Below are 23,806 nucleotides of genomic sequence, written 5' to 3'. Positions count from 1 at the left end.
TTATCAACCACGAGGGACTCCCACCAAAACATATTTCCTCTTGAGCCCAAAGCACAGCACGGCCCGCTGACCGCTCACAGCCACTCCCTTCCGTGGAGCCCAGACACAGCCTCAGAGTCTTTCTCGACGCAGCGTGCGAGGCAGCCAGAACGAATCGATCCGGATTAGCAGGTGATATTCAGTCTAGAAATCTGACTGACCTCGCGCAGTCCCGGGAAGGGAGACACTGAGGCCCAGGGAAATACAGCTCTGGACGGCTGAAGTTCACACCCTCAAAAAGTGCCTGGATATGCAGTGACGGAAAACAAAAAAAAGTAGCAATAATAACGGTGATGCCTCTGTACTGATCATCCGCTCCGCGGCCAGCCCCGAGCCTCCATTTACACTGGTGCAATCCTTTATTGTCATGACAACCTATAACGTATGCATTATGATCTCTCCATTTTCCAGATGATGAGTGAAGGGAGGTGGAGAGATCCAAGGGGACCCACCCAAGGTCACACATTCGCTAACGGGGTGAGCATCATCTGATCTGGATAACTGGCACCTGGAGCCCTCCCAGGCAGGCCCTGGGCCAAGCGGAGAACGAGGGGTGCGCTCAGGCCCCCCACCTCTGCTTTTTCCCGGCTTTGTGACCTTGGACAAGGCACTTTCACTCTCTGGGTCTAGTCTCCCTGCCACGGGGGTAATAGGTCTTGCCTCGGTCGAAGAACTCAAAAATACGTGCGGATGCTGTATCCACGGTAAAAAGGAATGATTATCAGCCAGACTTTACAGTCCAAACCTGTTTTTAACTTACGCTAAAATCTACCATCAAAGGGATTTCGAGTCCAGAAAACGGTAAGGCCAACCGGTTCCATTTCTTGAGCAGCTTCTCTGTGCCACACGCCATGACTGCTTTCGCGTGACAAGAGCAAGGTTGGGTAGAAATGACAGAGACCGAGCGGCCGGCACAGCCACAAACCCTTCACATCCGACCCCTCACAGAAGAAGTTTGCTGACCCCTGCGCTAACTCATTGAAGGGGCAAAACTACCCCCGTTTTACAAATGAAACACCGAGGCTCGCGACGAAGGGAGGTGATTTGTCCGAAGTCCCACGGCCGGGCAGGAACTGCGGAAGTCTGGATTCCATTTCTGGAGGTCGACCCGCAGGGATCTTCTAGGAACAGCGGGTCGAGACACGTGCCAGGCCACCTGCTGGAAACACCAAGCCCAGTGGTATATTCGCCGAGGCTCCTCAGACATAAAGGAAGGGCGGGGGAGAGGGGCACACGCACAGCCTCTCAGCCAGCGCTGCCCACCGCCCCACGCCCTCTCAGCCTTGGCCTCGGGGAGAGCTCACCACTCCACGGGCAGCTCACGCCCAGCCGCCAGCAGGCCCGGCGCCTGGCCCGGTGGGCACCAGCTCGGCCTGTTTTATCCCACTGCCTCGTCGCCTCTCAGCAGAGAAATCGCCCAAGACTAATTGCAAGTAATATTTAATTTTATCAGGGATAATTACATGAAATTAATTCAGCTTCTACCTGGAAGCACTTTGTTACCATTCGCTTTCCCAAGTAGCTGGGGTGAGAAAAAGGAGGCAGGCAGGCAGGCAGGCAGGACAAGGGAGAGCCAGGGCCCCGACATACGCGCGGAGCAGGCAACGGGCAAGGTAATCAGGCGATGACGTAAGTGAGCGCCAACTGTATGCACGTGGGAAACGCTCCGCGGCACGGCACGGCGGTCACGCAACCCCAGGACAACCCTGCAGGCGGGCATGACGGACCCACCCCCCGACCGCCACTGCTTTGCAGAAGACGCCACAGGGTCCCAAAGGATCCCGGGCAGAGATCTGCGCGCCGTCGGGGAGAGATTCCTGCTTGGAATCGCCTGCATTCCTGCTCGGCCGCTTCCTGGGGGCATGACCCTGCACGGGCCAGCTCGCCTCTTGGGCCCAAGTTTCCTCATCTGTCAGATGGGTGAACTGCCACAGTGGTTTCCAGGAGTCGACAAAGTAGCCCAGACAACACGCTTGGCACGGGGTTTGGCACTCAGCAAGCGCTCCACGGAGGCAACCGCGACTATCATCATCGTCATCAAGAAGTGCTGCTTCCGAGCTGGGGCCTCCTGTCTCCACGGAACCCCGTCTGAGCCAGGGGTGGGGGAGGATCGGAAGAAGAATTTGGGGAAGGCCCGGCTTTCTCAGCCTCCCCAAGGAGACCCCACACACAGAACCTCCGAGCCAAGAAGTACAGATGAGGCCCCCAACAGGCCGAGAAACCCAGGCTGCTCCTCCCCAGGCTCTAGCTCTCCACCCGGCCCTCCAGGAGCCCCATTTGGGGGCACAGGCTCCCCCGGGGCACCAAGAAGAAAAGGGGGCCCCTCTCTCACAGCTGCTGTGGTTGCCAGCCTCCCAGAGGTCTGGGGGTGGGGGGGTGGCGGTCTGGAGCCGCTCTGAAAGGCCGCGGGCGCCGGGGGTTCATTTAGCTGTTTTCGGGTGGCTCCGATGAGTTCATTTTACCCCAGCAGAATATTAAACAGCTCCTGGGGAAACAGATGCTGGGCTTCGGTTTCAGAGGGAGGGAGGATGGGAGGCCACAGGCCGGCAAGGGGAGAATTCAAGTTCCCCTTCAGGCAGCTCTAAAGACCTTTCTAGGCTCGGTTCAGCCTGAGCCGTTGCCACGGTGACCGGTGACCAGTGACCAAATGCATGGCATCAGTGGGAGCCCAGGCTGGCACCCCCGAATACCTCACGTCACCTAGTCCTCACAGCCCCTGCCACGAGGCGAGAAATGTGCTATGCCCATTTTATAGAGGAGAAAACTGAGGCACAGAGTAGCAACCTGACTCACTCAAGGCCACACAGCAAAACGGCTGCGCTGAGATTTAAACATCACCTTGGTCCTCTGATCTCTCCCCATCCCCACGGCACCCTCTTGGAAACAGACGCCGAGCAAACGGTCTCGGGCAGACCCGAAGCTTCCAAGTGTCCCGTGTGTTCAGATTTCCCTCCACTCGGCAGAGACATGATCCCACTTTCTATCATTCTAATAATAATCTCTGACGTCTGAACAGCTTTGTTGGAGGCTACAGAAACGTCTGGGCATGTCGCTTCCTCTAAGCTTCGCTGCGATGTACCCATTCTGGGCAGGGAAACTGAGGCCTGGCCAGCAGAGTGGATCCCAGAGCCACTGCCCAGTTAAGGGCAAAGGCATGATGCAAATCCCCCTCTGCTCCCCCTGCAGATTCAAGGTCCGGACTCCTGCCCCCGCGGACAGAGGAAGCTGGCATGCCCTCCCACCTCCGGAGCACAGAGAGGTGGGGTGACTTCCCCAGGGCCACACAGCCTAGGCTCTGAAGTCAGCCCCTTGCGTACCCCCCGACCCCGCTCCCAGCTCTCACCGGCTCCCACCGGAAACCCTCACACTCCTGGCTATCCACACAGGTGCCAAGGGGTTTCTTTGGGAGTTTGTGGTTGCCTATAGTTTTTCCACCCCCCCGTATTTGGGGTAATTAGGGGATTACAAATCAATAACAAGTTAATATGCACCGGGTCTTGCCAGCTGTGAGTGGTCGGGTTACGGGCATGAGCGAATGTAGTCACCACAGAACCCCGAGGTGGATGCTGCCATCGTGCCCTCTTCACAGATGACAAAACCGAGGCTCGAAGAGAGTATTTATGGCCATTACCATATGGACCTCATGTGCTGGGAGCAGCTCTGCCAGGTGCTGACCTAAGCCGCTGACCTGACCCTGTCACCCTGACACCACCTCAGCCACACGTGCATTCTCCTGAGTCCCATTTTACAGACCATCTATGTGACCCCTGCCCTCGGATAACTCCACAGACGATGGAGACCTTTGGTCACCAGGCACGAACTCTGTACTATTTCCATGGACTGGTGGCGGGGGGTGCAGCTTGGCCCGGTGGGTGGAAAGATGGGGGTGCAGCTCCAGCTTTGCCACCTGCCAGCCACACCCACCCCTGCACCTCACTCACCTCATCTGTAAAATGGGTCCACAGAAGCAGCTGCTTCACAGGGGCGTGAGGATGCCGTGGGTGACTCAGAGAAGGCTCTGGCACAGGCTGGCCTCTCAAGGAATCCAAACGCCACCTCTGAGTCAGTCCCGTCCTCCCACTGGGCCCCAGAGAGCTCTAGGGATCAGGGTTCAGAAGAAGGACCCTAGTCCCATCCCTGCCTGGTACCAAATGGGAGACTCAGCACGTCACCACGGCCTCCAGGGCCTCGGTTCCCCCCCCCAACACTCTAAAACCCGGAACCCCCCGACTCTAGTGAAGACAGCAGGAAGAAGCACCCATACCCACAGGCAGGGGCTGGGCTCCAAAGGGTTAAGCTCGGCTCCGATTTCTCCCAAATGGCAAAGACAGAAGCTAAAAACCGCTGCCCTGCTCCCTGCTGCCTGAAGCCTGACCCCTGACATTTCCACTCCCAGCCGCACTTGCATTTAAAAAAAGGGAAGGAAGAAAATTTAACCATCCACACAGACAAACAGGTTGGGTGGTGGTAGGGGTGGGGGTGGCAAGGAAAGACGGGGGTGGGGGGGGGCTGCAGATTTCCTTTTGTAGAGTCCAGTTCACCGCCCTCCCCCCGCCCCTGCCAAAAAAAAATTTTTTTTTAAAGAAAGACCTAGAAGGGAGGCAGAAGGGGGAGAACAGAATAAAAAAGGTGGCAGACAAATTCTCCGGAATCACAGGGCACCACTAAATTTTCTGATTAATTAACCCTGAAAGGGGCCTCTCTCCCAGTCCTTCCTGGGGGAGGTTCTGGCTGGCGGAGCCCTGTTTGCGGAGCAAGCAAGCCTCTTTGGGGGGTGGGGGGGATTCACTCAGGGGTCCCAGGGCGGGGGGGGGGGGGTGGGGTGCTCAATCCCCTCTCGAGGCCTCGCTGTAGTTAAAGCCAAAGATGATAAGGAATTTATCAAACGAGATTTACACAGGGAAACCCTAATTAAGAGGTTAGTCTCCAGTTTAATTGCCTTCAAACCTAGGCAGGCAGGCCCAGACAGATGGATTTTCAGTCTGACCTCATTAAAATATAATAATAACCAAATAGAATACAGAGCAGAATCCCAAGTCCACAACGTGGCTAACAAGTAGGGGAGTGGGGCTCGGGGAGGGGCGGGGGGGGTGGGAAGGGCCGGGGGCCTGGCCTGACCCAGAATCCCCTCACGCTCGCATCCCCGGGGCTGGCCTCAGACCCCTGAGCTGGCCGGCATTGCCTCACCCACTCCTCTCTTGAGATCTGGTGATTCTGGACTCTTGGCCCTCGAGGCCTTTTCTCCTCCGGCCCCTGCCCCCCTTGAGGCTGGCACGCTGGAATATAAATTGGAAGCATGCATGCTCCCCCCCCAACCCCAGGTGGATGCTACATACCAGACAAAACGACTGCAGGCCTGGTCATCTGGGGTTAAGAATGGTTTTTGTTTTTGGCAGGGAATGTGGAGGAACCCAAAGGAACTGGCCGGGACATTGTTCCAGGAATGAAAGGGAGAGGGTTGAAAAAAGGGGTGGTGGGGGTTGGGAGACAGAGCAAACACCTGGGGAACCACAGCTGGGGATATTTTTCTGTCCCCCAGGGACTGGAGGGCAAAGAGTCTTTGTGACGGTTTTTAAAATGCAAGGAAGGGGGGCGCCTGGGTGGCTCAGTTGGCTCAGGTCACGATCTCGGGGGATCTGGGGGTTCGAGCCCCTGGTCCGGCTCGCTGCTGTCCGCCCAGAGCTGGCTTCCGGTCCTCTGTCTCCCTCTCTCTCTGTCCCTCCCCCACCCCTCCCTGGGCAGATAGGAGTTTACTTCCTACCCACACTCTTCTCCACCCCACTTTTGTTTGATTGAACCATAAATTAATGCTTGAGGCCGAAAACTCCAGCAGACGAGCTTGCTCAGCGTCACGTGGAGAGGAAACCCCAGCAAGATGAAAAGTCCTCCAGGTTTACACGGTTTTTCTGTCCCTAGTCGGTGACCCAGGCCGACGACAACGTAGCAGGTTCCTGGCGGCCAGGCACGGTCTGTAAGGGCTATTCACGGTATGTCTCCTAACAGCCCATGGAAACACGTCACTGTCCGCCTAGAGTCAAAATGTGATTAATACTCTTTACATTCTTTGTTAGCGTTGCTGCCGTAATTGCTAGAAAAGTTTCTAAGGTTAGCAAGGGACTGGTTTTCTAAGCCCTGCACTAACAGGGAACCTACGAAGTGGGTGTGCGGGACCAGGGTACTTGCAAACTCCAAGGGGCTCCGGGAAAGTGCACGATTCCTATCACGGATCCGTTTTCTCACTGCTTTGTGTTCTAAAACCCCCAGCCGTCTGGGGAATCCTTGCCCAACACAGCGGCCACCATCTCCACCCGCCACGGCACCTAGGATCACCTTCCCAGACCCTGCAAACTGCTCTCTGCCTGCTGGAAACCGAGTCGCCTGGTAAAGGGACACCCCCCACCACCACCTACTTTCTGCAGCGCGTTGCCCTTTCCCCTTGAAGGCTCCCGATTCCTCCTGCGGGGCGGGGGGGGGGGGTGCAAGGCCCGTCTTTATGTCAGAATTTAGTGACCTCTAGGATGTACCAAATGCTGGGTAAATTCATTAACTCCTGTAATCCTCGCTAAGACCCTGTTTAACCCAAAAAAACAGATGAGGACACGGAGGCCCAGGGCGGTGAAGGGACGGGTCCAGAGGGAGGCAGTGCTGGCCCAGACTTCGTGTGCTGTCCTCCTCCCTGATCTCTGGGGCGTAAAAGCCAGCGCTGAAGGCCAGCAGTCAGGGGACTAATGGAAAAGATTTGGGCACCCTGTGATGGCCCACCCAGGTCAGGGGGGGCGCTGGCATCGGTAACGAGCCTCAGGTGGGACGGGGGCTGTGTCCCGGGCCCCTGGGTCTCAGGCAAGCACGACCCATGGGAAGGAGGGGCTGGTGAAGACCAGTGTCGGGGATGGTGACGGGGCCAGCGGGGTGGGGACGAAGAATTCCAGTGTCCAGGGCGCCCTCCCTTCCCTACTCACCCCAGTCCCTCTGGAGGAAAACCCTCACAGCCCTCCCAGGTCTCAGGGCTGTTGGGGTGGCACTCAGCCCCCAGCCCTGGGACCAGGCAGGAGGCACCCCTGCATCTGACAGAGCCCCGGCCTTTGTTCATTCAGTCACTGGGCACCTACTGGCCACCAAGCGGCTGGGAGAGCTACCACCTGATGCTCATTCTGGTCTCGATACATACGTCGCAGTTGCCCAGCCATCCTGGGCACCCCAGCAGGCCCGCCCCAGACCCTCTTTCCTTACACTGGCCAGTTTCCTAGAGAACATTAACGATTGTTCTTTTTACCTGTGTTTCCTGGGTAATTCCCTCCCCCAACAGGCATGGTGCCTGCTTTGTTCACAGCTACGGTTCTGGCATGGTGCAGGGCACAGAGAAAGTAGGTGACAGATACATGGCAGATAGTCCCTGCCTATGGGGTCCCCAGAAGATACCAGTATTGACCCATTTGACAGACAGGCAGACTGAGGCTCAGCCAGGTTGCACGGCCTTGCCCCAGTCACACCAAGTCACCTGCCCGCCCCCAGGTCACTGCCCCTTCAACCTTGCGGGGAACCAAAGGTGAAGATCTCAATAGTCAATGGTGTGGCTGACATTTGCCAGAAGAGGGAGAGACCAGGAGCCCGTTCTATTTCGGGCATCTGTTGGTAAGAAATCAGCTTCCTGTCTTGTCCTTAGCGGTCCTGAGCATGGGATCCCAAGTCAGATGGGCCCAGGGGTGAACCGGCACTCTGCCCCCACTCCCAGCCAGGTGACCTTGAGCAGGTCACTCTGCCTCTCTGAGCCTCAGTTTCCTCATCTACAAAATGGGGCTTGGTATGATTGGTGCCCGGTGACTGTGGCCTGTTACAATTGCTTTGCAGCTCAGAGAGTCAGGGAGGAAAGCAAAAGAAAAGCTTCCAGAAGGTGGACGCCAGGCCCGGGTCACCCAGAGGCTCAGCCCTCTGCGCCTCCTCGGGCCGGCCTCGGCAGGGCCCGTGCCTTTCCTGTCCGGGTGACCTCTGTCAGGCATGGAGAACAATGCCTGGGAAGAGAAGGAAACAGAGTCTCCCTGGGCCGGGACATAAATCGTGGCCTGCCCAGATCAGGGAGCGGACGGACATCCCCCACACCCCCCACCTGTGGCAGGCTGAGCACTCCCCTTGGGCTTCGAGTGCCTTGTCCTGGGGGGGGGGGAGGGGGAACACGCCCCCTCTGCCCTAACCTGTGGCCCCCAGTGCTGCCAGACCAGGGATAGAGAGTTTCTGCCTCCTCAGAAGGGGCCGGGCGTGAAGAAAGAGGAGGGAACCCGACATTGTCTCAGAGACTCTGGGCTCAGATGCAACCCCTGTTAATTGCACATCTACAATGTGCCATCAGATCCCATCCCTCCGGCGCCCAACGCCCTCCCCAGGCTCCCCGTCATCCACACTCCTGACCTGATCGTGATGATAAGCCCAGAGTGGCCCAGCCCCTGCCTGCCTGGACCATCTCTCCCCGCTCACCAGCCCCCCCCCCCCCCCGCCCCCGGACACTGCCCGCTCCGTCCTGCCTCAGGCCAGGCCCCCGCACTTGCCGTGCCCCCAGCTGGAAGCTCATTCGTGCACACCCTGATGGGGCTCGCTCCAGGATGTGGAAACTGTTCAATATTCAGGGATTCTGCACGCCGGCCGAGGGCTGAAGTCGGCCACGGTTGGGAGTATTTCCGCCTAGGGAATCGGCGAACGCTACTGAGCAGAACTTCCTCCCTCCTCCCCCAGAGAGCCGGGTGTTGGGCAGTTACCAGCACAACACTGGCGGGTCCCTTCTCATTATTCAAGCGTCTCCCTTACCTGTCACCACCCCACAGAGGCATCCCTGGTGGCCCAGCCTAGAAACTCTCGTGCATGCCCCCTTCTCTTAAGTCTCCATACCCGGTCCTGCCCGCTGTATCATTCTGCGTGTTCGTCCATCTGTCCGTCCATCTGTCCACTCTCCTAGAATATAAACTCTGTGAGGGCAGAAGCTTTGGTCCGCCTGGCCCCTGGCTGCATCCCAGCACCTAGGACAGTGTTACCACGGGCTAAATGTTTCATTCACGTGTGTTGAATAAATACACATGCCAGGTGCTTTTGAATTCAGACTAGGCCAGGGGCGCCTGGGTGGCCCAGTCAGTAAAGCCTCTGACTCCTGACTTCGGCTCAGGTCATGATCTCACAGTTTGTGAGGTCAAGCCCCGCATCCAGCTCTGTGCTGACGGCACGGAGCCTGATTGGGATCCTCTTCTCTCTCTCTCTCTGCCCCTCCCCTGCTCTCTCTCTCTCTCAAAATAAATAAATAAACATTAAAAAAAAAAAAAAAAAAGGAATCCAGACCTGGCTATCATGGGTTGATTATTTTGAACCCCAGCCCTCCACCCTCCCAATCCCTCACTCAGCATGGTTCAGGGTTTCTCCGCACCGGCACATTTGACATTTGGGGCTTGGTAATTCTTCTCCGGAGAGGACTGGGGCAGGGACCTGTGCATCGTAGGATATTTAGCAACAGCCCCGACTTCTACCCACTAAATGCCAGCAACGGCTTCCCTCTCTGCAGTTGTGACAACCAGAAACATCTCCAGACATTGCCAAGCAATGGGGGGTAGGGGAGCGGGTGTCACATCATCCCCAGGTGAGGACCACGGCCAGACTCCTGAGGGAGGTGTCTTCCTCTCTCCAGCATATAGCCGAGGCCACTGAGGCTGGGGGAGGCGCCGTGACCTGACCAATGTGGGAACAGAGAGTGACTCCCCTCCAGTTGATTCCAAAGCCTTTGCTCTCACCAACGTACCCACCCCCCCGCTGCTCACCGTCCCCGCAGGGCACAGGGCTCATTGACCCCCACTGCAACCATCTTAACAGAGGGGCAAAGGGATTACACACGTGTGCCAGGTGAGGAAACTGAGGCTCACAGAGGCAAACCGCCTGCCCGAGGTCACACCGCGCACCAGCAGCGGGTCTGGGATTTGAACTCAGGCCTCGACAGCCAGCTCTTGCACCCTCGCTCTGGGGCAGGGCTGTTCCCGCACTCTCCAACGTGCTCGCTCGCTCTCTCTCTCTCTCTCTCTCTCTATTCAGCCCAAGCCTGCCAGGCTCCCGAGTCCCCACCTGAGGTGCCAGACACAAGGGTTTAATATTTTATCGCCAGCTCTCAAATTGTTTATGGCTGGCGCAGGCTCCTGGCAAAGTGCTCGGAGGCCGGGGACCGGCTCATCTCATGAATTCCTTCAATGAGAAGGCTGACCATTACTCACGCATATCAGGGAACTGTTCCTTCGGCGCCCGGGGAGAGCCGTCAGGAGGAAGAAAAATACCACAGCGCTGCTCTCCTAACGCCAGCAGCCCGTGCCTGACCGCGGCTGACCGCACCAGGCGGGGACCAGCCCACCGCGGTCCACGGGGGTCTGACCGCCCCACACAAGGAGAGGGTCCGGCAACGAGGCCCGAGATCGTCGCTGCGGGAGCAGGGAGTCCCAGCCCAGCCGTGCCCGAGGACCCTGCAACATTTACTCAGCACGTCCCCAGGGGCCGGCCCCGTGCTAAGCGCCAGATGCACAGCCCAGGCTGGGTGCCCTCCAGCCTGCACCACTTGATGGCAGAGGGCAAGTCACACACACGGCCTCTCTGTGACTCGTCGTCTCGTCCCCAAGATGGGACAAAAACAACAGCGGCAACACCAAGCTGGACATCCAAGCGTCGTGCATACGAAACATCTGGCATACAGTAGGCGGTCAATAAAAGCTGTGTGCTGGCACAGTGCCTCCTTTGTGACAGGCAGTCTTCTGAGTATCTGCTCGTGTATATATTAACTCGCCGAATCTCCCAGCCCCGTGAGATAGGAATGATTGGTGTCCCCTTTCGCCCATTAGGAAACGGAGGCACAGAGAGGTTAGGCAGCCTACCAAGGTCACACAGCCAAGAAATGGGAGCTGCTGGAGTTTGAACCCAGGGAGTCGGGCTCCAGAGCCTGTGTGCTTAACCACATCATTATGATCACCCTATTTAGCCTTATTCAGCTAAAATCGTCTGATTTAGCTCGCACAACACTTCTAGGAAGTAGGGACTACTTTTTTCGCTTTGCTCAATGTTCGGAGGAAACCAAGCTAAAAGCACTAAAAGGTGGCTACGGTCACACAGCTCAGAAGAGTCAAAGCACCAGGCCCGAGACCCAGACCGCTCGTCTGGCGGGATCCAGTGCTACTGCGGCTTCCCCCAAGGTCAGGAATTGTCTCCTAAACGACACCTACCTCCGTAAGAGGAAAGGGAGGAAGTGTCGCTGTCATCGGGAATATGTGTCACAGTGCTGTCTACAGAAGTTCTAGAGACTTCCGGTTTCAGAGGTCCCCAGCCCTAGTCGACACAAGGCCTAGCCAGGCAAAATCAGGAGGTCAAGAGCTAGTAAGGCAAGGCCAAGGCCAAGGGTTAGCTGTAGTCCAATCCTTATTCTGCAGCTGTGCTGTGTGACCATGGCCAGGTTGCTTGCCCTCTCTGGGCCTTGGCTATCTCAGCTGGCAAAGGCTGGGAGAAGGGGCCCAAAACTGGAAGAAGTCCTTTCCCCAGTCTAAAATCTTACCTCAATGTTTCCCTTAGCGCTGTTTCTTTTTTTATTATTTTGTTAAGCTTATTTATTTTGAGAGAGAGAGAGAGAGAGAGCCAGGGAGAGGCAGAGAGAGAGGGAGAGAGAGAACCCCATGCAGGCTCCGCACTGTCAGCGCAGGGCACGATGCGGGGCTCGAACCCACGGAACCGTGAGCCGAAATCGAGTGTCGGATGCTCAACCGACCGAGCCACCCAGGCGCCCCCTCAGCGCTGTTTCAACAGTGAAAACTACAAGCGCGTGTTTTAAGATGTTCACCTATCGCGACACCGCACGTCTAAGTTGCCAACGCAAGTCCACACAGTATCTCCACACATGCACACCCGGGCAGGAAAAACTGGGTCACCAGACACCAGCCGATGGCAGCCAGAACCATAAGCTCTCAAAGACTTTCCGCAACGAGGCCGCCGCAAGCTTCTGCTGGAATGCACGAAGCAGGCCTTCTAAGAAGGTCTGAATTTTCACTCCACCCCCAAAATGGCCACACAGGCCCTGGCAGAGAGCTGGCCCACAGGACCCCTCCTCAGCGTGTGCTCGGGGGCTAAGAGCACCCTCTCGCACAGCCCCCACATACTGGGGAGCAGAGAGTGGGCACCTGCGAGTCAGGGAGACGGGATGCTGGGGAACTTCCCCAGGGGAGGGGAGGAGGGGGGAGGGCAGTAAGGGGGCGAGGGGTGCCCGGCACGAACAGCTCGAATTTCAAGACCAGTTTCCGTACTTGTGGAAACCACCAAACACCGCCCCCCAAAACCCACCCCAGGAAGAAGGAAGGAAAAAAAAGAATGTGAGCAAACCCAGCCCTTCTCCCTGTGACAGAACCACCGTTTCTCTCCATCCTCCTGCATGACCTAACTTCAAAAAATCCTGGGTGCAAGGGGAGCAGGGAAGGGGCCTCCTGAAATCCGGGACACCAGTTTTTTTGCAGCCTTAAAAACAGATCAATTTTACTCTAAAGTTTAAAATGAAACATACCCCTGTTTGGGAAAAGAATTTCATTAGGACGAAAATATAATATAAAAATACCCATTTAGAAAGAATGTGCTATTAATTCTTCGCACTCTATACAGAAGGGAAAATTGCATTTTTATCTAAATGGTTTTTCTGCATAAGCCATTTACAATATTCTTTGCCTCTCTCTAATAGGTCCCTGCTACCATTAGTACTGGGACGACCAGGCTGAGGGCTGAAATCACCCTCAAACACATTTAATACATAACCCCTGAAAATCTATTCCAACAGGGACCTTAGCAAACAGGCCTGGCAGTCCCTTTTTAAGGAAGAAATAAATATTGCTGAGGGAGACCGAGGGCGGGGGGCGGTGGTTAGGAGTGGGGTACCGGTGGGGGAGAGAGGGGACAAGATGGTTTAAGTTAAAAGCAAATGCTCCGGGTCCCTTTAGGCAGCTGTAAAATCACAACGGGTCTTTGGCTGCACGATTGCAACCATTTGCGTGGCTGCGTGTGTAGAGATGTGTGTGCTGGTGTCAGGCACACACACGCACACACACGCGCGCGTGCACACACACGCGCACGCACACACACACGCACACACTCTCACGGGTTTCCATCAGACGAGCAAACAAGGAAAGGATGAAATTCAGGATATGAAAACAAACTATTTTTAAACGCTAAAGCAAACACGCCAAGAGAGTAATACTGCTATTTTCCCATTAAACTAAGTTCCTCTCAATTTGAAAAGCGAGAGTAATCTAAACAATGCTTCCAAACAAAATGCATGGAGTTCGGGGGTTGTGGCCTCCTTCGTTCTCAACAACGGGAAAAAAACCCTGCGTAGGAAAGCAAAACAGAGCAGGGACGGGGCCAGTCCTCTTTGCCACGTCCTGCCACGTCCCACCAAACGTGTCCTCCTCCACACCAGCGTGCCTGGATGTTCAGGCGTCCCCAACTTCAAAATGCAATACTTTTTCTTTTTTCCAAACAGTTAAAAAAAAAAAAAGTCTTCCAGTTCTTTCTCTCTTGGATTCCCAAAATAGCTACTTACTTAATACCAAATGTCGGGGAGCTAAATTAATTCATTAAAGAGATGTAGGGACTGTGATGGGCACGGAGCTGGGGGGTGGCGGGGCGGTGGCTGTGATTTCACTGCCAGGAGCCAGAACGCCTCGGGCCGCTCTCTTCCGGCTTTGCTGGGTCCATAAATTCTTCCTTTCAAAGCAGGAGTCCAGAAATGGCATAATTATAGCTGATACAGGTAACAGGTGTGCCCCTCCATCCCTCCCACCCCCTCCCACCACCATCTTCCAGATGAGCTTCTGGAAGATTTAGTGGTCTAGCCTGGGGTGTCGTAATTACAGGAAACGACTCCAGTTTTAAGGGTTAGATAAAGACCCTCTCCAAATTTAAGGCCAGGCACCAATGTCCATTAGACTTTAACGGGCCCACATAAAAAAAGAAATTGTATCCTCATCTCTCCAAATGCCTGTTTCCTCGGTGACTCAGGTTCATTTCGGGCTGGCTCCACGCCGAAAATACTCCTGTCCTGCCCTCGTTCCGCAAAGGCAAGGCCCTCGGTGGAAACCGATGTACAAGGAATTAAGCAAATGGGGTCTTGGCGGGGGGGGGCAGGAAATCATTCGCTCTAAAACTGTGATGGCCGAAACCCGTCTTTTAAAAAACAAATAACAAGGGAAGTGGAATTTTAACCCATCATCTGGAAGCAGAGAGCCGGGAAGGCTGTGGGGAGCCCAGGGAGGAAGAGGGGGGTACCCCGAGCCGCCCTGCCGAAGAGCCCTCACCATCAAGAGGACACACGCTCCCCTTCTGAGACTCAAGTGATCAGAAAGGCCAAAGCTGAGGGCTGTTTGGCTCTGTTTTGCCTTGTCCCAGCTTTTGAGACTCATGCATACTTTTTCTTCCTTCTTTGGAAGTCAAGCCATGCATTTCTCCAAAAGTTACGTGCGCGCACACCCCCAGCAGCTCCATTTGTCAAGGAAGCAGCATGGAGGGCGCTCCAAAAAGGTTTACGATTCGTCAGTCTTCTCCATGGCAGGACTCAGCTCCCAGGCAATTAACAGAAGTAATGCTCGAAAACTTTCCAGGGACCAAGGCACCAGGAGGAAACCCGTGTCTCCAAGGCTCCGGGAGGCTGGGTTTGCTGGACAACTGGGCTCTTTCTCCCTCCGCTCCCCACCACCCCACAAGTGATGGCTGAACGGGCCACTCGCCCTCTCTTCCTATCCTGGGGAGGTGGTGGGAATTGCAACCGGGGTTCTCTGCTCCGTCTTGGGGAGCGGGGCCCCCACGCACGCGCACCCACAATTATAATCCCAGCAAAATGCTTTCCACACTGAGCACAAAATAAATGCTTATTAACTAAACCGACCCAAAATAGTGAAATGTACAAGTAAATTAATCATGCCTCTCCCGGAGGCCTGACAGGATTACAAATTCGGCAAAAATTGACCACACGGAGATCAGTAAGCCTCTACTTAAAACTGAAAGGAACCAAAACTTTGTATGAGCTTCTTCTTGGGGGGAAAAAAACCATTTATTTGTTCATTTCTTATTAAGACTTCTCAGGCCTGTGTGTGTGTGTGTGTGTGTGTGTGTGCGTGTGCACAAGCAGAAACCGGCAAAAGGCATCCAAAGCTTTATGCCCAGACAATTTAGAAATAGTCACGGCATAAGGATCGTGAAATTGCTCGTGTTTAAAAAAGCCAAATTTTGGTCTACAGCCTCCGTTCCCTCAAATACTAAACAACCACCAAAAGTTACATTGCAGGGGACGAAAATGGTCAATTTGTTTTGAGCCAATTAGGCCTTGCTACAAAAGCATTAAAGGCTGCTGATGGCTGGACCGTGGGTCTCCCTCCGGAAGAGGAAGAAAAAGGAGACCCGAACCTCTGCGGCTCCTTTCCCCACTTGGCTTCTCTGGAGTCAGGGAAATCTTCCTCCTGCTGAATTCAACTGACTTGCCTTCCCTTTTTGCCTACCATTCAGAAAAAGGAAAAAAATATACATTGTGTAGGAGGGCGCTGCCTGCGTTTCCAGGCAGTTGGGGCCTGCCTGCGAGGTCTGTGAAAGGCAAGGTTATCCCCAAAGGGGCTGGGTGCTGGGAAGAAAGTCTCAGTGGTCACCTTATGGGGTCACCAGGGGAAAGGTCACTCCTTTTTCCCCACCCCCATCGTCCCTCTTTAATGGAAAGGTCCAGGCCCCTCTGCGAAACTCCGTGCATCTGTAGGGGGCCACATGGGGTCAACTCCTCTGCAGAAGGTGGCCACAGGCACTTTACAAGGGCTTGACCCACCCAGTGTCCGTCTGGGTCTTCGTCCTCTGCCCCCCCACCCCCGTGCACCTGCCTCAGCCACTCCCTAACCAAAACCGGGCTCTGATTGCTAAGAGACCCACCATTTCGGTCACCAGTCCCGTGCCGGATCCCTCCACATCTAGATTCTCCCCCAAAATCTGGGTCCATGTGGAGGCTCAAACCAGGAACTTTGTGTGCTTTCATGATGGCCAACGACAGCCCCCGAGCAATTCAGTCACCCCCAGACTCACCCAGGAAGTGTTCTGGGAATGACTTCCACACTGACAAATTATTCTGCACTCCTGAATCCCAAGTATCGGTAAATAACATTTCGACTCGTACGGACCCACTTCTCCCCGCTCCACCCACCCATCTAACTACCCTCTCTGAGAAAATCAACCGCACCCCAACCTCCATCCAGGCTTCCCACCGAGGGATGTTTTTCTCTCGCCTTCCAACTCCTAGGCAAAGAGAGCAAGGATATACACATCAGGCCTCTCGGGTCCTAACATTTGCAAAAGGACTCTTCCGACAGCCCACGCAGACAGGGCAGCACCCACTTACTTCTCTGTGAGTTCCCAACCAACCCTCGCTTTCTCGCAGGAAGGCTGAGCTTAGGAGATTTCACAGCAGGCTATGTTTTCTTCGGACTCCCCGCCCCCTCTCTGATCATAAGATGGTCCCTCAGAAGTATTTTACTCCTGGTGGTCGTTGCCAATCATTCGACAATGCTTGTGTTCCAAGATCCAAGGGCGTTTGAAAACACTGCTCCACGGTAACTGAAAAGGGTCATATCTTTTTGACACCCTACCCTGCCCTGGATGACTGGAAGCACAGGGAGCAATGGATATGTGTGTGCGTGTGTGTGTGTGTGTGTGCGCCCGTGCGCATGTGTGTGCAAGTGTGTGTGACGGGGTTCACTCATTAACTGTCACCTCACGTTCCAGGAGCTCCCAAATACAAGCAGGGACACCACACTGGGGCCCTCACTCAACTCGGGGGCATGCCACGCAAAGCCAGCTGCGTCAGAAAGGCCCGAGCCCGTGTTGGCCCAGAGACCCTCTGGACCCAACCTTTATGATCAAATTAAATCTTGGTGCCCCAACACTTGTTAAATTATTACCAGCGAGAAAAAGGGAAACCTAATTTTAAATCCTCAGAATCGATCTACGATCTATGAGCCACTCGGTTCTCACCAGACCGGCTGCCGGCAGGGGGAAATGGGGAAGACAGGGGCCACCGAGTGCCTCAGGACCAAAGTTAGTCCACGCTTCCTCCAAAGTCTGACAATCGCCGTCTATTTCTGACTAACCGTGGAGATCGTTTCGGGGTTTTTTTGTTTTTTGTTTTTTGTTTTTTTTTTTGAGACATGAAGGATAAAAGCAAGACCTGGTTCCCTCCCTCCCGGGGCGGTGGCGGTGAGGAGGAGGGGGGCGGTCTTTAAAGCACTCGACTTCCCAAAGAAGTCCACAGCAATGGGCCCCAAATAGGTCTCTGCCAAAGGGTCTCCCTGTCTCCCTGAACCACTCCCTGGCACATTTCCTAAGGCAAAACCAAACACTGGCACAGATAGGTCAGCCTGCAACCCCGAAAGCCAGGGGCCGCTGAAAGGTTGGGGATCCCAGGGCAAACATTTCACAAGGAGCCCAAGATCTTGCACAGAGAGGGAGAAGGTGGGAAAGGAGACAGAGACCGAGGCTTCAGGGTCAGCCAGTGGATCCCACCAGCCATTAGGCTGAGGTCTCTGGACCGCTGAGCTTTAAAGAGCAGAACACCACCAACCTGCTTGGTCACAAGGGGAGCCTGTGTTAGGGTGTTCGTTGAGGGTCTTCCCCTTGTGGGGGACAAATCTATTCCACATCAGATGCGCCTTCAGAGAGAGCCAATCGGTTACTGCGAATACACTCAGACCTCCAAACTGTTAAACTCAATTGCTTTTATGTTTAAAAGGGCATTTGGGTCCGTACGATGATGGATAAATCGTGAAAGGATTACGCACATGATCGCTATAAAGTTCTCCCTCGGATCCAGCTTTGCAAGGAAGCGGTGATTATGAAAACCTACCTGTTTTCTCAGCCAAGAGGGAGAATGAGAATTTGGGACGCCATAGCTAGGACGGACCCCCCACTCAGTAGGTACGGGAGCCGGGGGCGGGGGGCGGGCTGCCAGTCCAATGTGGCCTCGTCGGACCAAAGCTCAAAGCCATCAAGAACCTGAAAGAGCCCCTTAGATTTCAAGGTACGGGGGAGGGGGGACCCGTAGCAGTTCCTTCCCTGCTTCCTCTCCCGTGTCCTTTCTCGGCAAACACCATGTTGGGAGCAGACCCTTCATCTGCTTCCCAAACCTTGGAGGCCGCTGATTAAAATGCAGGCCAGCAGACAAAGCGGGCCTCGGCGTCCTGTAAGGATTGTACCCCGTGAGAATGCCGTCCCTCAACCGTCCCTCCTCACTCACACCCTGAGGTAACCGGTTGCCCTGCTGGGGCCGTGTGTCCCTGCCTGCTGTCACGCCGTGGCAAGGCGGCAGAACACGATCAGGGCCACCTCCTCGCTGGGCAACCCAATCGGGCACAATGTGCCGGGGTCCCCAAATCATCTCTTCCTTTGGGTCCCCTGCAGTTCCTCAGGGCCCGCGTGGCGTGGAGTTGGGGACGGTCAGCTGAACCGTCGTGCATCGAGACACAGAGGGTCCCCGAAGGCAAGGCCGTGACTAATTCGAAAGCCCAGCGTCGTCTCCTCCACGTTGGTACCAAAAGATTACAATAAAGGAGAGGAATTTCCATAAATGAGAAGCAGCGTCCGCTTCCCACAACTGGGAGGGGGAGGGGGGTGGGTGGTGGGCACTGATTCAAAGATTCGTCTCCCGGCTGGAGAGTGGGGTTAGCTGAACGCAGCCAGACAGACACCTCCACACACACACACTCACGCACACAACCCAGCAAGGGGCGATGTGCGTCTGCTACCGAAATACTCCAGATCAAAGTCACCCACAGCCCAGGAGGCCTGGGAGGCCGAGATTTCATAATTAGGATCTTCAAAATCCTCCGTCTATTTTTAGGACTTGTGCTCATTCAGTCCTTTACAGAATCAGAACCTGTCAGCTGATGCCATTGAGACTGAAGGTTTAGCAACTTTGTCCACTTGCCTTGGGAAAGCAGATTAAGGGAAAACTGGAGTGGCTGGATGATTTGATGGAGATACACTTGGCCGTGCATATGTATATGTGCGTGTGCTGGGGGGGGGGGCGCGTGGGGGAAGGAGGGGGGGGCTCCTTTACATGTTGAATTGCACGGAGCCTTGCTTTCCTCTCATGGGCCACAGGCAGGCCCAGACCCGACACCCACCTCGCCACGCTCTTTCGAGCCGGCCCCCAGACCACTTCCTTCGGCTTCCGTGTGTCCGAGAAGGTGAGGAAACTTGAAAATTTTCCACCAAATGTCTCTCTTCTCAATCACGCACTCATGTATATGCCAACATCTCCGCCACCAGCAATCAAAACCCACACTCAAATCTGTCCACCCAAGTCGGGCCTAAAAATAGACACCGTCCTAAAACAAACACACCGCTCGGCAAGTCACAATCCCGACTTGAGTCAAAATGATGAAGCCGGTTATTCCAGACCCTCCAGACTGAATATTTGGCTGGAACAAACAGGGGGACAGAGACGGAAGGACAGAGGTACCCCCACTGGTTACAGGGCCTGCCCTCCCTCCATCCCCGCCGGACAGACCCAGGTCCTCTCCGACATCAGAAGGTTTGGGGGTTTATGCTGCAATGTGCTGGGAGGCCTACTGGCCCCCCGCACACTCCCCGTCCCCGGACATCTGATCCTGTGACATAAAAGCTATAGCTTTTTATTCTCTAAAATTAACCAAACAGAGGTAAATACAGTGTTCCTTACTAGGAGTCTTTATCTCCTGAATGCCTTTGGCAAAGCAGATCACTCCCGGGGCAAAGAACACGACCCTATGTGATTGTCGGCCAAGCGGAGAAAAAGGTGATTTTGCTAAATCTTCCAGTGCGGAGTGGGTTCAGGAGAGCCTGTGAAAAATCCCAAGGACACAGTCAAGTTTGTCCTGCTAGAGTAGGAAGAATTTCCCCTCCTCTAATTTCACCTGGTCCTCCCGGACTGTTTATTAAAGATGTATATTTTATATCAGCAGAGAGTATCAAGTAACTTCTTGGCAAGGGCAGGATCTATTTTTCAGGACCTATTAAGATTTTCAGGGCCTATTAAGACTCTGTGTGGAAATTTAAATACCTCTGTCAGGCAAACAAAATCGTATCAGGAATCATAGAATTTCATTGCTAGAAAGAGATATTAGATTAACCAGCCCTCGCTCCCTTCCTAGAAACTTCAATAAAATAGAAGTACAGTTCAACAGTCCCTTACTTCCGGTCTGAAGGGCCTCACAAGAAATCTAAATGAATTTATATTAAAGAAAGCTATCCTTGAGGAAAACCCTTCAATCTACAAAAACCGTACACATTTATACACTCACAGGTACAGATTCACACATGGAAACAGAACAGAGGTCTCCGGTATAGATCGGGAGGCAGTGGCTATTTAAAATCAAAACAGCCAGAAAAACCCAGCGGTGGAAACCACAGCAAGTTCAACACCGATAAGCTTCAAACCCTTAAAAAATCCTTGTCCTTTATTAATATTTAGTAGAAATGCATAATTGCAGATGTGTGTGCTATGTTGGGGTTTTATGTCGGGAGGCGGGCAGAGAAGACAGGTTTATTACAGCCATGAAATATTAAACAAGCACCAAAGAACAGTAGTAGAATGTCCCGGACTAGCCGGGGAGCAAGCTGGCTGGAAAGTCAGCTGCACAAAGGGGGCTCCTATCTGTTTACATTACCCCTGATTAACACCTGCGAAGTTTTGGGTTACATCTTCCGGAGGCGCAAAAGTCACATGAAGGCATGCAACCCGTGCTGGGTGATTTCGCAGGGAAATGGGAAGGCAAGGAGCCTTGCCTTCCCCAAACAAGTCTGAGTGAGCCTAGAAAATTCTCTCCACGCTGTGGGCAGTGGGGGAAACGACTCAGGAAACAGCCCTAGGACCTCCCTCCTCCCCCCCGCCCCAGCCTGCTCCATGTCTAAGAAAACTCAGTGTCCAGATCCTGCCTGCCTACTATTTCTCAGCCCTGCTTACTGCTGTCTGACCGGCACGCTAAGAGAAGCATGAAATTCCAAAAATTTCTCCCGCATCACTGTAAAAAGATCATACTTCCAAAAAGGGCAGGATTGCATGCACAAGCATACATGAAGCCCTCTCCTATTTCAGTGTGTGTGAAGGAACGTTTCGAGACGACTCCGGCTTTCAGGACAGAGAGCAAGCAACGGAGTGGAAGTTTGGCAGGGATAAACTTATCACAGAATACGGTTAACTCAAGTTTTGAAAATCGTTTCAGGGCCCGGAGGGGGTGAACGTACTTTTTTCAGACTTAATTCCCTTTATCTGCAATCTCTCGGGGCTTTTTTTTCCTCCTCCTCTGTTTTGGAATTCCTCCAATAGCCACACACCTATTACAAGGATAGGTAGACGATGTTGCAAACTAGTCTCAAATTCATGTAATCCTCACTGATATAACAGATGTCTGAATAGGTCCCGAACTCAAGCTGGCTTTTTTTCTCTTCCCCCCCCCCCCCCACCGCCAGCCCCTCTGCACAACCTCACCCTTCCCCCACCCCAACTTTGTGCAAACAGAACCTCAAGATGAGATGCAGAGTTTCATTATTATAAAAGTTGTTTGGCGGGTGAAGAAGTCGGGAGAAGCGTCATTTGGAGAAGCTCGCTTACCTGGTAGAAAAAAAAAAATCCTAATCACACGTGATCCTGGCCTGGACTTTGCTAGAACTACAACTGGCCACTTGGGTTCCCTCCCCTCTGAAGGACATCTAGACCCCATAAGACAATCTGGGCACGTCCCACTGACTCCACGGCTTGTGCAGTTCTGAAGACTTATTCGTCCTCTCCAATCCCAGCACAGATCATTTCGTTAAATACCGACAAGCATTTTGTCATCGGAGCGAAGAATTTCAGAAACGGTGTTAATATTTAATCACATTAGTACTGGCGTGTTTTACGGCGTGACAAAATAAAATATCATTACCAAAACGGGCTTTGCCCGAGAGGGGGTGGCAGGGAAGGTCTTTGCCGGGGGCCGGAACCTCCAGAAGGTCTATTCAAAGCTGCCGGACACCCTGCCTCACGGCTGACGGGCCCACAGGCATGTGTTTAAGGGGAAGCAGAACGTTTTACTTTAAAAATTCTTCTTCGACTCTATTTTGAAGTGGCACACTTCACTCGGATTTCCAGCCAGGGGACTCGGGGGCCTGTTGAAGGCTCTGTGTACCTATTTATACAGCATGTGCAGATGGAGCCACAGGGTGTTATCATAATGAAAAGTTTAATCATCCTTATTTACTACCAGTAAGGGAGCGGGAATCAGATGCAGATACCTTATAAAGCCTTAACTAGCAGCCCCGAGGCTGCAGAAGCTGCAAGTGACCTCAATTCGGGGCTTTATCTAGGAAACTGTCCTTCCCACATCACAGAGTGGAAAACAAAGGAGGTCAAGTGGCTGTCCCTGCCTATGCTGCTAAGGAGGCCAGCCCCGCAGCCCGGTCCCTGAAGGAAGTCCCCCTCCGCGTGCAGGGGAGGGCTGCGGTTAGCTTACAGGGGAAATCAACCCTAAAGTGCCTAGCATCTGTTTCCAAAAAAATATTTTCGCTCCTCTGACTGTGATAATGAAACAAACAAAACAAAACGTATCTTTAGTGACATTTCTTCGTGCACAGCCCGCATTCTTTTTTTTTTTCTTTTTCTTTTTTTTTTTTTTTTTTTTTCCTGGAAAGGAAGATTAGTTGGGCTGGGAAGAGAGGGCTCTGTGACACCTTAAAAAAAAAAATCTTAAAACCACTCAATTCCTCTTCTCCTAGTCTACTGGAGGCCCTTCAGAAGACTCGAAGGCCACCAGCTACTGGTTTTTCTTCACTAATTCTCAGAATCAGGGGTTTTTAAAAAACTTTTCTCACCCCTATTTTGGCCAATATGTTCTTAATTACTGGGAGAGGGGGGAGGGGAGGACGGGGAGGGGGAGGGGCAGCCAGGCCCAGCCAGGTAGAAGTGACAGGGGCTGGGATTTGTGCTAACCAGCTATCGATCCATCCATCGGGAGGTAGGATCGAGATGTTGTGTACAAGAAAATAAAAGAGACGGGGTGGGTGGGGGAGGCGGCCCTGGGCATGCAGGGTGCGGTGTCCAACTCCATTTTAAAAAGGAAGGGGGGGAAGAAACAGGGAGCAGAAGCGGAGGGTCCCAAACTAACCAATTTATGGCCTTGCCTAGGAGAAGCCTGGAGAATGCTGATGCTAGCCTCGGCGTCTGCTGTGCATGCTAAACACCCAGCTTCAAATGAGAGAGCGGCGTCCCGGGCTGGGCAGGAGGCGAACAAAGAGAAAAGCCGCGAGGCCGCATTCATGAATTAGAAAAACCTAAGCGGGAAAGCTCCCCGGGACGGCGCGGTGAAAGCCCCGAGTTCCCCGAGCCACCCAACTCTGCACGCGCTTCCCCTCCCCCTGTCCCTCCTAAAACCTGCCGGCCACCTTAAACCCAGGGTCGGGAGGACCAGGCACACCAACACCGAGGAAGAGAACTCTAAGAGAGAGCAAGGATCTGGGGCCGCGGGTTTTAAAGGCAGAGGGTTCTATCGGCAGCGGCTGGCCCGGCCTCCACAGTAATATTGGGCCTGGTGAAACCCAGGAGAGGCAACTGGGGCTTAAAAGAAAAAGTGCGGATGGGGAGAGAGGGAATGAGGATGTTACCTAATTTTAAGAAGCAATTATCTGTGGGGTGGGGGGGGAAGGCCTCATTAAAACAAAATGGTTATCTAGTGCAGTCCGGTCCTCT

The 23,806-nt window shown here is 53.9% G+C and overlaps 1 protein-coding gene across 3 annotated transcripts in view; it reads right to left on the bottom strand.

Moving 5' to 3' along the window:
• MN1 (MN1 proto-oncogene, transcriptional regulator) overlaps positions 1-23,806 on the bottom strand; it is a 45,055-nt gene that overhangs the window by 15,848 nt on the left and 5,401 nt on the right. Inside the window, exon 2 of one of the 3 annotated variants that reach the window (XM_045041615.1) lies at positions 21,577-21,694. The exons of the other annotated variants lie outside the window; for them this stretch is intronic. Within the exon in view, the coding sequence (XP_044897550.1) occupies positions 21,606-21,694 (89 nt within the window). The 3' untranslated portion in view covers positions 21,577-21,605. Of the gene's footprint in view, positions 1-21,576; positions 21,695-23,806 lie in introns of those variants that run through there. 3 annotated transcript variants of the gene reach the window in all.

This window comes from Felis catus, chromosome D3 (genome assembly GCF_018350175.1).
Source record: "Felis catus isolate Fca126 chromosome D3, F.catus_Fca126_mat1.0, whole genome shotgun sequence".
Lineage (NCBI taxonomy): Eukaryota > Metazoa > Chordata > Mammalia > Carnivora > Felidae > Felis > Felis catus.
Note: the sequence above shows the minus strand (reverse complement) of the source record. Positions and strands in the feature narration are given on the sequence as shown.